General features: G+C 55.9%; 1 protein-coding gene across 1 annotated transcript in view; it reads left to right on the top strand.

The window, feature by feature from the left end:
- LTBP2 (latent transforming growth factor beta binding protein 2) overlaps positions 1-12,964 on the top strand; it is a gene marked incomplete at both ends in the record, with an annotated part of 59,672 nt that overhangs the window by 46,425 nt on the left and 283 nt on the right. Inside the window, 20 exons of the mRNA XM_010017594.1 lie at positions 122-161; positions 575-671; positions 1,736-1,851; positions 2,024-2,152; positions 2,533-2,652; positions 3,608-3,727; positions 3,924-4,046; positions 4,232-4,357; positions 6,791-6,913; positions 7,213-7,338; positions 7,436-7,558; positions 7,770-7,901; positions 9,059-9,184; positions 9,812-9,955; positions 10,230-10,421; positions 10,545-10,625; positions 11,232-11,360; positions 11,601-11,741; positions 11,971-12,138; positions 12,681-12,956. Coding sequence (XP_010015896.1) covers positions 122-161; positions 575-671; positions 1,736-1,851; positions 2,024-2,152; positions 2,533-2,652; positions 3,608-3,727; positions 3,924-4,046; positions 4,232-4,357; positions 6,791-6,913; positions 7,213-7,338; positions 7,436-7,558; positions 7,770-7,901; positions 9,059-9,184; positions 9,812-9,955; positions 10,230-10,421; positions 10,545-10,625; positions 11,232-11,360; positions 11,601-11,741; positions 11,971-12,138; positions 12,681-12,956 — 2,632 coding nt within the window. The remainder of the gene's footprint in view (positions 1-121; positions 162-574; positions 672-1,735; positions 1,852-2,023; positions 2,153-2,532; positions 2,653-3,607; positions 3,728-3,923; positions 4,047-4,231; positions 4,358-6,790; positions 6,914-7,212; positions 7,339-7,435; positions 7,559-7,769; positions 7,902-9,058; positions 9,185-9,811; positions 9,956-10,229; positions 10,422-10,544; positions 10,626-11,231; positions 11,361-11,600; positions 11,742-11,970; positions 12,139-12,680; positions 12,957-12,964) is intronic.

Here is a 12,964-nt window from a genome sequence, read left to right as displayed (position 1 = left end):
GCCTGTGACAGCTTCTCCTCCCAGGACAGTATCTTGGGGAGCAAGAGGATCCAGGAGGTGGGTGGGAAGATGTCTCAGGGGTGCTGCACCCCAGCTACAGTCCTATGTTTTTGTCCCTCAGGGTGTTGCTGATGCCATTGCAGAGCCTGCCATGCACACAGGTGAGTGCCGAGCTGACAGAAGGGCAGGGTGGTTGTGGGGAAGAGCACAGGGCAGCAAGAAGGGAGGAGAGTAGAGGCTAGGAGCTGCCTCTTCTGCACAGCAGACCCCAGCACTGGGAAAGGCAGGCTTCTGGCTGGGCTGGCTGCAGGGCGGCATGGGGCACCCACATCACACTGGGGTGGCTGATAAGTGGCTGTAGGGATGTGGGGAGGTGGTGGATCTCCAGCAAGGTGTAGGAGACTGTGTTAAATAACTAGATAATGAGGTTACTGCAGCCAACCTGTGGCATCTTCCCATGTGCTGTCTTGGGGCAGTGGTTGCAGGGACACCCAGCACAGGTAAACCTTGGGTGGGCATCTCTCTCTGGGATTGAGAGCTGGACCTCACCTCTCTGCTTCTTCTTCCTCAGCAGAGGAAGAAGAGTCCCGGCATGCTCCTCCCCAGCATGGCCCCATCGCCACCTGGTATGCTGCTGCTCCAACACAGATGCCAGCACAAGGCTCAGGTGTGTGTTCACTGCTCTCAGGAACTTTCCTCCTCTCTCTGCCTGTCACTATGGGGAAATGAAGCCCTAAGCTTTGCCCAGGGGCTCTCTCCTTTGCCCAGCCTGCTTCTCTTCCCGTATAGCTGCCTTGACTTCCCAAAGTTCCTGCCATGCCACTCCGGGGTGTTGTTCCATCCTGGTCCTGGCTGCTGCCAGGGAAAGCCTGGCTGTGGGGAGGCACGAGAGTATTCTTGTACAGGAGCAAAGCGTTTGGCTTTCTGTGTCCTTCCCTGCCTGCAGCTCGCTTGCCCAGTGCAGCAGTGGCTGCGGGGCGACGGGATCACGCGCTTGCTCCGGTGGCTTTGGCCCTGTTCCCCAGCAGTGCAAGCTGACTCATTGAGAAGGGGGAGCACGAGGGGAGGCATGTGGCTCCTGGGGCGGCTTGTTTACTGTGCTGGAAACAAGGACGCTGTTGTTCCAGGGTTGCTTAAGTGTCTGGGAGTGTGGCCCCTGCCCTCCGCCGGGGGCTGGAGCACCTTGGGGATCAGGCCTGGCAGAGACACCTTGCTGAGGAATGCATCTTCCTCAGTAGCCTTTTGTTTGGGGTTGGGCCGTCCACACACACACACACACACATACCCCCTAGTCCAGCTCAGTGACAAGGGGTGTGTGGTGCCTTGCTGCCCCCCCTCTGCCACCTGCACCCCCCGGCAGGGGCAGTGCTGTCACCCCAAAACCAGCCCCCTACAGGCACCAGGCTCTGCTGCCAGCTCTCCTCCAAGGCATGGGGCTGGCAGGCTTCCTCACCAGCCTTTTGTGGGGCCAGGGCACAAGAGAACAGTGCAGGGGACGTGGGCATCCCAGCTTGGCTCAGGCCAAAGGAGGTGGCAGGGTCTGCCGTGTCCTCCCTGCAGCCCTATCAGTGCAGGCTCTCTGAAGATGTAAAGGAGCAGGCTCAGCATTGCTCTCCAAGAAGTTAAGAAACAGCTTCCTCGGAGTGGTGGTGGGGACAGAAGGCAGACACTAGAATCCCCACACCCTCCTGGTGCTGCCACCAATCCCATGCTCTCTCCTCCCAGAGGCTGGCAGCTGTGCCTCTTCACCTTTCTCCTGCGGAGCCGGTGCTTGTGTGCTCACCCCAGAGGGATACAGCTGTTTATGCCACCCTGGCTACATTCTGGACCCCAGCCGCCACCACTGCATTGGTAGGTTGGCACCTCCTCTGCCTGCTGGGCCTTGATGGACCGGTCAGTCCTTCATGCTCCTGGGAGAAGGTTTTCTTGCAGCCCTGCTGAGCCCTGCCCTCCTGCTACACAGCAGGGCTGGCAGGGGGCTGCGGGTGGTGACTGCCTGTCTTCCATCCTTGCCTGGCCACAGATGAAGATGAGTGCCTGAAAGATCCTTGTGCTGGAAAAGGTCACTGCATCAACAGTGTGGGATCCTATTTGTGCTTCTGCTACTCTGGGTACACCCGGGCTGTCTCTCAGGGCAAGCAGAGCTGTGAGGGTAAGTGGTATCTGCCTGGCTCAGGGCTGCCACCTCCCCACGGTGTCACCAGTCTCCTGCTATCGCCCTCTCTCATGCATGTGCACACATGCACATGCACCCATACACACCCTCCCTCCCTGCAGGCCTGCCCTTGGACAGCCTGATCCATGGGGATCACTCTCTCCTGCTCGCTCAAGTACAGGACCTTGCCCATGATGATCTGGGCAGGAGCCTGTGATGCTTCAAGGGGATGCTGGGACAGATGGGGGATGGAGGAGAGCCCCAGCATGGGTCCTCAGGGCAAAGCCTTCTGCAGGTGGAGCAGCTCCTCTCCTGCACCCAGCCTTCTGGACACTGGAGGAGGAAGGCTTCAGGACTGTCTCCCTGTCTGTTTCCAGATCAAGATGAATGTGAGCAGCCCTCTACCTGCCGAGGGCAGCGATGCATCAACACCCCTGGCTCCTACCGCTGCGAGTGCAAGGAGGGCTTTGCCATGGGACACAGAGGACAGTGTGAAGGTGAAGTTTGCTGCTTTCGTTCCCCTGCCTCTTCAGCCCACCCTGTGCAGGGCTGAACACCTTTTTCTCACTGCTCTGTGTTTCCTCCTGAAAGGGAGGAAAGACCCCGCTATGTTCATCAGTCCTGTGCCCTCCCTGAGGGCTGCCTGTCCTCTCCTCTGCCTTTAGGAGGGACAGGCTTTCCTGGGCAGAGAGGGGTAGTTCTCCCAAGATCCTCTTCCACCTCCCCATGGGGATCGCCCATGACCAGCCCATGCCAGCTTTCCGTTCTGGGAGAAGATGCCCATGCATTTTCATGCAACCTTGACTCTGTGTCACCAGACCTTTGTGCACCAGTCTGTGCAAGCAGACTGCAGAGAGAGCAGGCTGCCTCAGGCCACCTGGCCCCTCAGTGTCCCACTCAAATGGCATGACCTGGCCCCTCAGAGCATTCAGCCTGGTGCCTGATCATTCAACAATGTGCCTGATCAAAGATTCCCCTTTCTCAGTAGCTCATCTCCAACAGAGAGTGGGAGACTATTTTAGGAGGCAGTATGGGAAACAGGGCATACACAGAATGCTGCTCCCCCTGCTCGGCCTCCAGAAAGCACTTGCCTTAAGGACTTCCTGAACTGGAGGCTGCATCACAGTCATAGTTATGAAAGTCCCTGATGAAACAGCCCTGCACAGATGTTCTCTGATCCCTTTCTCTACCCATGCACTTCCTGGTCTTGGCAAAGTCCTGCAGCAGTGAGTTTTGCTCCTGGATTATGTCAGCCCTTAGGTGTGGGTGTAGGATCCTGAGTGATAAGTGAGACTACAAGAAATGTTACCCAAGCCCTGGGAAACTTGACTTGCCTCCTCTTGAGCATCGCTGTACTCCAGAAGGGGACTGAGGATTCAGCTGGATGGCACATCTTGGAGGAGGCTACACTGTTTGCCTTTGGGAGCCTGAAACGAGTGTGTTTCTTGGCAGATGTCAACGAGTGCGTGGATCCCAGCCCTTGCCTCAGCGGGAAGTGTGTCAATACACTGGGATCCTACAAGTGTGTCAGCTGTGGGGATGGCTACCAGGCCAGGAATGGGAGATGTATTGGTGAGGAGCTCAGGCTGTCTCTGGGCAGCGCCCCATGGCAGTGCTCTCTGCAAGCCTCGGAAGGAGCAGGGGCACAGGCAGCACCCTTTCCCTGTGGGCAGCCAGCCTGCATGGCTAGGACACAGCACCCTCATGGCTGGTGGGGACAGCCCTGAGCACCCTCTCATGCCATGTTGCCCTCTGTTGTGTCACGCAGACGTGGACGAGTGCCTTGTGGAGGGGACTTGTGCTCACGGACTGTGTGTCAACCTGGATGGCTCCTTCCGCTGTTCCTGCTACCGGGGCTACGAGGTGGCACCTGACAAGAAGAGCTGCCAAGGTACCATGGGTCTAGACCCTCTGAAGTGTCACGCACCCAGTCCAGACATTTCCTTAAGCTCTTCCTGAGGCCTCTGCCGGGGTCCTAGCCACCATGTTGTCTGGTTCCCTCAACGCATTGGCTGCCAGACGTGGTTACTCCACATCCTTCCCACTCATCCCTCTCTCCTTCATGTGCCTATGCAGACATCGATGAGTGCACATCCCAGGCTGCCTGTTCCTCTGGACTCTGCCTCAACACTGAGGGCTCTTACTCCTGTATGGCTTGTGACGCTGGCTACACTGTCTCCAGAGATGGCAGCACATGTGAAGGTATCCCTTTCCCAGGGACAGAGGAAAGGGTGCTGAAGGGAAGAGACATTGCCATAGCTGGGTTGTTGGTGGTGCCTGGGGACTTCTTTAGCCTCGGGATCCTCCTCCAGCTCTTTACCTCTCTGATCAGCAGAAAGCAGGGGGGGAGGGATGCAAGCAGATGTTGCCTAGAGCAACAGGAAGGTGATCTTCCTCACACAGGAAAGGAATAGGGCAGAAGGACCTTTTGATGAGAACCCTGAACTAATGATGACCTGGGGGATGCTGACACGGGCCAGAGCATGGGAGACCTGGAAGCGTAAGCAGAGAGGAGTTGTGTGTGGTTCAGTTCAGAACTCTGTGCCTGGGAGCACATGCCCCAAATGCAGGTCCTCAGCAGAGGGAGAAACCTTGAGTACACAGCCAATGGATAGACTGTGGGCACCCAGGTTTCATCATTTTTTCCCAGCCCCTAATATAACTTGGACATGTTTAAAAGGAAAGCTTAGCAAAGGCTTTGCTGTGCCAGGTGTGTGTGGCAGAGAGTTAATGCCAGCATCAATCTCTGCTGGTTGTATTGCTGAGACATGAGAGTGCCCTGTCCCAGCCTTACACCCTGACTGCCCCTCACAGGCAGGGAAACTCCCTCCTTGGTGGCTGCCCCCAGGGGACATCCTGGGCTTGAGATGGCTTGATGCAGACTTCCTGTTTGGTGCAAGAGAGGGGAGAGGGCAGAAATATCAAAGGTACTTGTTTAAAGATTGGCCATGTGCTGTGAATTTCTCTCTGGAGCACTGCAGAGCTCTGCAACCTGCACATAGCTGGCCAACAGAAGGTGCTACTCTTGGAAGAGTCCCCTGTATGCGGGCCTCCAATAGAGGAGGAGTGGGAGGCTTTCCTCCCTGTATTCTCCTCTGTTTTGGTGTCTGAGAATGCCAGTGTGAAATGAGTTTATTTTCCGTATGATTTTTGCATGCAATGGAAGGACCATTGTTTGATCCCTTCCATCTGCCCTCCCCCTTTCCCAAGACTCCACGTGAGCCCCTTCTCAGCCACCTTGCCCCAGCTGTGTCACAAGGACACCTTATCAGGGTTTGATACTGTCCGGGTCACACTGACTCAAACACTGATGGCAGGATGGCATGTTCTTTCCTGCCTTGGCTGGTGTCCTTGTCAGCGGATCTGGGTTTCATATTTGAAAAATGATAAGGGTTTCATGGTAGTTTTGCGATAAATAAACTAGGTTATGGTTCATCTCCAGAAGGGTTTGAGAACATTGCTACTTGCAACTCTTTGAGATTGAAGAGCTGGGAACCCTGCCCTGAGGTGGTAGGGAGTAATGCTCATCTGTGGTTGTGGCATGATCAGTGCGCTGCAAAGAGGAAGAGAAGGTCCCTGCCCTGCCCACAGGAGCTGCTAGTCTCAGGGCTTTAGCTCTTGGCAGGGGAGAAGAGGAGAAGAGGACCTTCTCAAATACCATGTCTTCTGCTGCCTGCACACCAGCCCATACTTCTGGTTAGCAGCATCCTGCAGTGCTTCCCCCTACCTCATGGGCCTGCAGGCAGTGGCAGTCTGCTGGCATCTCACACCCCTCTGTTAGGGGGAAGGTACTTCTCTGTCCTCTGCTGTGAGCAAAACCCTCCGAGTGCTAGCAGACTGGCCAGGGCCTGGAGGAGTTCGGAGGGAGATGGTTTGTGTGGAGCTCTGCAGCTGGGTAAGAGCTGATGCAGGCCCTGTCCAGGTTTGACAGAAGGACATTGTTTGCAAGTCTGGCAGGTAGGAAAGCAGAGCTGCAGAAGGTATGGCTGGTGCTGGGTTACTTTCCTGATGTTTGCTCTTGTGCAGTTGGCTAAAGAGAGGGTTTGTCAGCAACTGTTGCTCTGCGCTGGCCTCTGGCTGTGGTACACAGTGCAGAGCTCTGCTGGAGGAGGACACTAGGGTTAGCAGTATCCCTGTGCTTACAGAATCACAGAATGGCTGAGGTTGGAAGGGACCTCTGGAGGTCCCCTGTTCAAGCAGAAGCACCTAGAGCTGGCTGCCTAGTGCCATGTCCAGATGGCTTTTGAATATCTCCAAGGTGGGACACTTCATGACTACTTAGGACTATCTGTATCAGTGCTCAGTAATCTTTGCAGTAAAAAAAATGTTGCCTGATGTTCAAGTGGGACCTTCTGTGTTTCAGTTTGTGCCCATTTCCTCTGGTCACCACTGACTTGATGCTGGGATCCAGTTATCCTGGTCCCTGTGGTGGAGGGAAGTGGAGGGACTGGGCTGAATCCTCACATCTCTGTAACAGGGAGTCTCTGCCCTCATCTTGCTGTGACAGGATGATGTGGGAGAGCAGCTCGAACCCATCTATCAGGCCAACAGCTGGGTGATGGCTTCTCTGGGCAGGGATATTCTCTAGTGGTGACAAGAACTGCGTCTCACTGTGTGCTGTGTCCTTTCTGGCAGATATGGATGAGTGTGAGGATCCTACTGTTCAGTGCCTGGGGGGAGAGTGCAGGAACACCCCAGGCTCCTATGAGTGCCACTGCCAGGCTGGTTTTGAGCTCATCAATGGCACCATCTGCACAGGTACAAACCCCATCCTTTCAGCCCTCTGAGCCTCCCTATGGATCCTCCTTCTTTCTTGGTAGGGAGGATGCCAGTGGCAAGGCAGGTGATGCCATCATGCATGGCAAATCTGTAAGGTTGTAGCTAAATGCAGGATCACCATGGACAGGGAAGATCTCTGTCTCCATGGTGAGAAAACCAGGGTCCAGGAACCCTGCAAGGGCTGCCTGTTAGAGGCTGGGGAGAGGGAATCCATGTGGCTTTGGTGAAGGATGTGTCCCAGTCCTGGGTGCATGGTCCTGCCTCTGCTCCCTCTGCAGATGTGAACGAGTGTCTGAACAGTGAGATCTGTAGCCCCAGTGGAGAGTGTCTCAACAGTCATGGATCCTACTTCTGCATTTGTGCTCCTGGCTTCTCGAACGTGGCTGGTGGAGTCAGCTGCCAAGGTGAGCTGCAGGATGGCAGGGACGTACCTCAGGGCCTGCCCTCTGCTCTCTTCTGTGCCATGAGATCCAGGTTGACACTTTTGGCCTGTTTTTGCAGATGTGGATGAATGCGCAGACAAGTCCCGGTGCTCACAAGGCCAGTGCCTGAACACAGAAGGGTCCTACAGGTGTCTCTGTGAAAATGGGTTCAAACACTCCCAGGAGACTGATGACTGCGTGGGTGAGAGCTCATTTTTGGGAGATCAGACCCCTGGGATCTGGGGGGTTTGGATGCAGTGAGTGCATGAGGAGAGTGGTTCTGCTCCCAGCCCCCAGAGTTGCTGGTATCTTGTAAGGACTAGCTCAGGCCAACTGAACTTGACTGAGGTGCTGCAGTGAGCAAGCAGGGTCCCCATCTAACCATCCTCATCCCCTTTCCCTCCTCTCTTCAGACGTGGATGAGTGTAAAGAATATGGGGATGCCATCTGTGGCACATGGCGGTGCCAGAACAGCCTGGGCTCCTACCGCTGTATCATGGGCTGCCAGCCTGGCTTCCACTGGACACCCTTGGGTGACTGCATTGGTGAGTACAGCCCTGGGTGTCCCTGTCCCTCTTCCTGGCAGGGACAGGGTGGCTGTGGGACATCTCTGCCAGGGGTGCGGGGGAGAAGGAGGAGGAGGAAATGTGGCTGGTGGAGAGGCAGATAATGCTGAGTTTATTTTCTTGGCTGAGCTGCCTGCTTGTGTCTATACTTTTCTCTTCCTGGCATCTGGAACAGACACCGCATTGTGCTGCTTTCCGCTCTGGGAGAGTCCTGGGCAGGTTACAGCCATTCCAGGCTTGGGGCTGGACCACAGATCCCCATAAGCTGTGCTTGTTGGGGCTGCTGCCTGTGCCAGTCACCTGCCTGGCAGGGCTGGGTGAAAGGAAAAGCTGCTGGTACCACTCTCTGCTAGGCTGAGGAGTCTGGGTTTGGAGTTTAGGCTCCAGCAAAGAAGAAAAAGCAAAGGGTATTCTGCATTTTTTGAGAGCCCCTGCCTGGCTCAGGGAAGGCTGCAACAAGGAGGAGCTGCTGTGGCCTGCATCAGGACTCAGACTTAGCATGTGGAGCTGTCTCTGGCCTTAGGAGCAGAAGGCTGTGGGCACACAGCTACTCCAGGGAAATCTCCCCCATGCAGCAGTAGGAGGGGAACAGGATGCAGCCAGCAGGGCTGTAAACCTCTGTAGGCAGAGGACCCAGTTGTGATTGTGCAACCCCACCGGGCTGCAGCTAAGCAGAGATTACTCCCTGGTACTATAGCAGCTGGGGAAGGACCAGGTCAAGAAGAATGGGGCAGGACGGCATCATCCTACGTCTGTCTGTCTGTCTGTGCCTGCCCCACGCATGTCAGCTGCACCCTTGTATCTCCTGCTGATGTGAGCCTGTAGGCTCTGTGTCCCTTTACACCTCTGGAGGAACCTGTGCTACCCTCAGTTGCCCCTGCCACCCACCTCTCACACTTCCCATCCATTTCCCATTCCCATCTTGCTCCTGTCTCTCAATCCATGTGGACCGTTTGCAGCTCTGGCTGTTGCAGGAAGCTTTTCTTGACACACACTGATAGCAGGGGCATCCCTCACATCAAGGGAATGCCTGCCCCATCCCTAGGTCTTGGGGTCAGAGCAGAAAGGTGTGGGCAGGGGGAGTCTGTTGGGAGAGGTGGGGTCTGGGGCAATCCCTGCTCTCTGCTCTGTTGCAGACATAGATGAATGTGCCAATGAGACGCTGTGTGGGAGCCATGGCTTCTGTGAGAACTTGGATGGCTCCTTCCGCTGCCTCTGCGACCGTGGCTATGAGAGCTCGCCCTCCGCACACTACTGCACTGGTGAGTCTCCTGTGATCACCCTGCCAGTCAGTGAGGAAAACCCATCAGTAGATGCTAGGCTGGTGTCCCTACTGTGTGATGCATGCTCCTAGAGCATGTATGGGGACTGCATCCATGCCTGGAGAATCCTGGCCATGAACAGGGCAGCTCATGAAGGCAAAACCCCAGACAAAACGGGTGCCTGGAGAGAATAGGCAGGGTCTACTATAAAGAAAAACATTTTCACCATGAAGAGAGGCAGGCAATGAAACAGATGCCCAAGATGGCTGCACAGTCACTATCCTTGAAGGTTTTAAAGGCCCAAGAAGATAAAGCCCTGAGCAGCCTGGTGGGACCCCATAACTGACCCTGTTTAGAACAGGGATTTGGACTAGAGACTTCCAGTGGTCCCTTCAAACCTGGATGATCCTGTGATCCAGTGACTCAGCACAAGCTGTCAGGCTCCTTGAATCCACTGAGAGCAGGGCAGGAAGCTCTTACCAGACTTGTGTTGAGCCACAGTGTGAGCACAGCTCTGAGCTCGTCCCTGGCAGCTTCCATCTCCCTGTTGAAGGGTGACCCTGTGCTGCAGACCGTGCACAGGGTGTCTATGCAGAGGCAGGGCTTCCACTGCCCCTTCCTTTGCAGATGTGAATGAATGTGAGCTGATGGTTGCCGTGTGTGGGACTGCACTTTGTGAGAACGTGGAGGGATCCTTCCTGTGCCTCTGCCCCAGCGACCACGAGGAGTATGACACAGAGGCAGGGCAGTGCCAGCCCCGAGCAGCCTTGGGTGAGTAGGCAGCCAGGACAGAAGCAAGGGCAGCAGCTACAGCAGGAGTGTGGTAGTTCTGGCTGGGATAAGATAAAGCTGAGGGGCCGTCAGGGTTGTACAAGACCATGCAGGTACAAGCAAGCTTTCATCTGGGGAGAGCTGAGGAGCCTGAAAGTGGGGACCTGTGAAGGCCACGCTGCTGGTGATGGGTGTGCTCTGGGACCTCCTAGGTGTGGGGTGCTGCATTGGGGTGCCAAGGACCCCATCTTGTCTCTGCTCTACTGTCTTCTAGAGGGCCCCGAGACACACACAGCCCACCTCTCTGATGGCACAGAGCGCAAGCAGTGCTACTACCACATCAGTGATGTTCGCCTGTGCGACAGTGTCCTAGCCAAGAACATCACCAAGGAGGAGTGCTGCTGTACTGTGGGGGCAGCCTGGGGTGACAACTGTGAGACTTACCCCTGCCCCATCCCAGGCACAGGTAGGACTGTGGCCCCACCACACCAGGCAAAGCTACTGTTGTGCCTGCCAGCTCCACCTTGGTTGCACTAACAAACTGTTTTCTTTACTTCCCATCTTCCCTTGACATCTACCTCCTGGTCAGTGGAGTACCAAGAGATCTGTCCTCTGGGGAAAGGCTATATTCCCCAGGAAGATCCGCTCTCAGGAGAAGTCTCTTTTACAGGTACTAGCACTATTTTCTCTCATTTATTCCAAGGAGAAGAGGGAGGGAGCAGTGCAAAACCTTGGATGAAGATGCATTCACAGAGAGATCTCCCTGGGGGCTGTGGTGGGGGATGCTAGCATCCTGCTGCTGCTTTCCTCAATCCACAGAAATTCCAAATTGCCAGTATGACCAAGCTGGCAGTGCTCCTTCTTCCAGTCCTGCCTCACTGCAGGCAGTGGTTCTTTCTCGGTGCAAATCTATGCCCAGTTTGAGCCAGGGATGGGGTCCAGTAAGACAGCCCTTCCAGTCACTGATCAGACCTCCCAGTGGCCAGCTGGCTCAGTCTCTTGCATGTCACCTCCAGGGGATTGTGTTCTTCCAGAAGCTTACATGAATTTCCTGTTTGGGAAAGTATCCTGTTCCCTGTCATCCCTCCTCCTGCTCTGCCTGCGGGTGCTTCCCTCTGTGCTCACAGGCATGGGGCTGGTGGGAGAGGCAGGAGGGCTCACTTGGGGATCTGCCAGTGATCCGGGCCAAGGTGCTGTGCCAGCTTTCTGCAGGTACCTTGCCTGGCCCACCTTGCTCCCATGGCTCTCTCTCTCCGTCCCTCCTTCCCTCTCTCAGACATGGACGAGTGTGAGATATTTGGCTCCGAGTTCTGCCGCAATGGACAATGTTTGAACACAGTGCCGGGCTACAAGTGCTTCTGCCGTACAGGCTACTTCTATGACTCCAGCAAGCTCGAATGTGTTGGTAAGATGGCCTCAAAGAGCTGTGGGCACCTTCACTGCACATGGAGGGACAGCTGTGCTGCTGCAGCCAGAGTTGTCCCTGCTGCCCATGCTACAGAGCCAGGTCTGGGTGACAGGCTTCCTGAGAACCTTGTGGGGAACAGGAGAGGAGGTGGCAAGAACCCCCAAGGTCCATGTTTGGGCAGGGAAAGGGCTACATTGCCCGTGTCTGAAATGTTGCTCTATTCTTGTGTGTGGGCAGACCAGGACGAGTGTCAGAACGAAGTGTACTGCATCAACGGCGAGTGTCTGAACACTGATGGCTCCTACCACTGCTTCTGCAGCCTTCCTCTTGTGCTGGATGCCACTGGCAACCGGTGTGTGAACCTCTCCAGCAGGGCAGGTGAGCCTGAGCCCCTGCTGTAGCACACTTTCACCCCAACATCCCGCCTTGTGGCTCAGTCCTCTGGGAGGGAGCATGGGGTAGGGCTTTGTGTTGGGCTGAGGTGCGCCAGCACCAGCATGTGTGCAGCCAGGGCAGGAGCTGGGGCACATGGTTGTCCCTCTCAGGAAAGGTGGGTGGCACTCTTCTGGATGATTTTCATAGCCTCCTTTGCTTGTGTCTCTCGCAGATGCCTCAGAGGAGTATGAAATCCACCTGGATGTCTGCTGGCAGACCGTTGCTGACTACATCTGCCAAGACCTGCTGCATGGCGAGCAGACCACGTACACCGAGTGCTGCTGCCGGCTTGGCGAAGCCTGGGGCCAGAACTGTGCCCTCTGCCCACACAGGTCCTCCGGTGAGTGGGGTGGCAGGGGCAAGCATCCCCTGGCAGTGGTGGGAGTGGGCTGGGGTGCCACTGGTCATGTCCTGCAGGGTCAGCCAGGTATGGCTGCAGTGAAGGCTCCTTTGTTACCTGCATTGCCAAGGCCAGTCCAAGGAGTGGGTGAACACCCTGTTCCTCCAGGACTGGGCTGCACCTGTGGGTAGGATGTACCTGAAACTGGTTTGCAATGAGTCCAAGGTGTTTGAGGGGAGAGTTGCTCTCTGCATCCCGCTGCTCCTGCTTAGCTTAGGAGAGGTGAGGCAGTGGCCGGATGGGATGGGAGCACACTGGGAACTGGGGGTTCTTGCTGCTCAGGGACTTGCTAGCTCCAGACAGGAACTGGTCTTCTTGAAGATGGGGTCCTGACAGCAAACTACAGAGCTGCAGCTTTGGAGGCCACTGAACACAGACCTGGCTCTGCTTGCCCGGTGTGGATGCATGCTCTCTGGCCATAGTGGACCTACCTCTTTTGAGCCAGGCTGCACTGACCCTTCCTTTTCTCTCACCACTTGCAGCTGATTTTGCTTTCTTGTGTAATGGGGCCAGTGAAGACAGTTACAGAGGGGCTGAGCTCCGAGAAAGACCTAGGTACGAGTACGGACCAGGCTTGGAAGACCCCCACTATGGCCTTTCCAGCCCAGATATGGGCCCCTACTACAACTACCTGGAGTCTGAGTATGGAAACCCAGATGCTGGTTTCCCGCAGAGGGAACCGAGCAGTGAGTTTCGTGGCAGCCCTCTCCATCATGGCCCAGGACGGTCCCCACCCCACTACCCGCCCAGCCAAACTGGTGAGTAA

The sequence above is a fragment of the Nestor notabilis genome, unplaced genomic scaffold, assembly GCF_000696875.1.
Source record: "Nestor notabilis isolate BGI_N333 unplaced genomic scaffold, ASM69687v1 scaffold4567, whole genome shotgun sequence".
Lineage (NCBI taxonomy): Eukaryota > Metazoa > Chordata > Aves > Psittaciformes > Psittacidae > Nestor > Nestor notabilis.
This window is presented reverse-complemented; position numbering and strand designations above follow the sequence as displayed.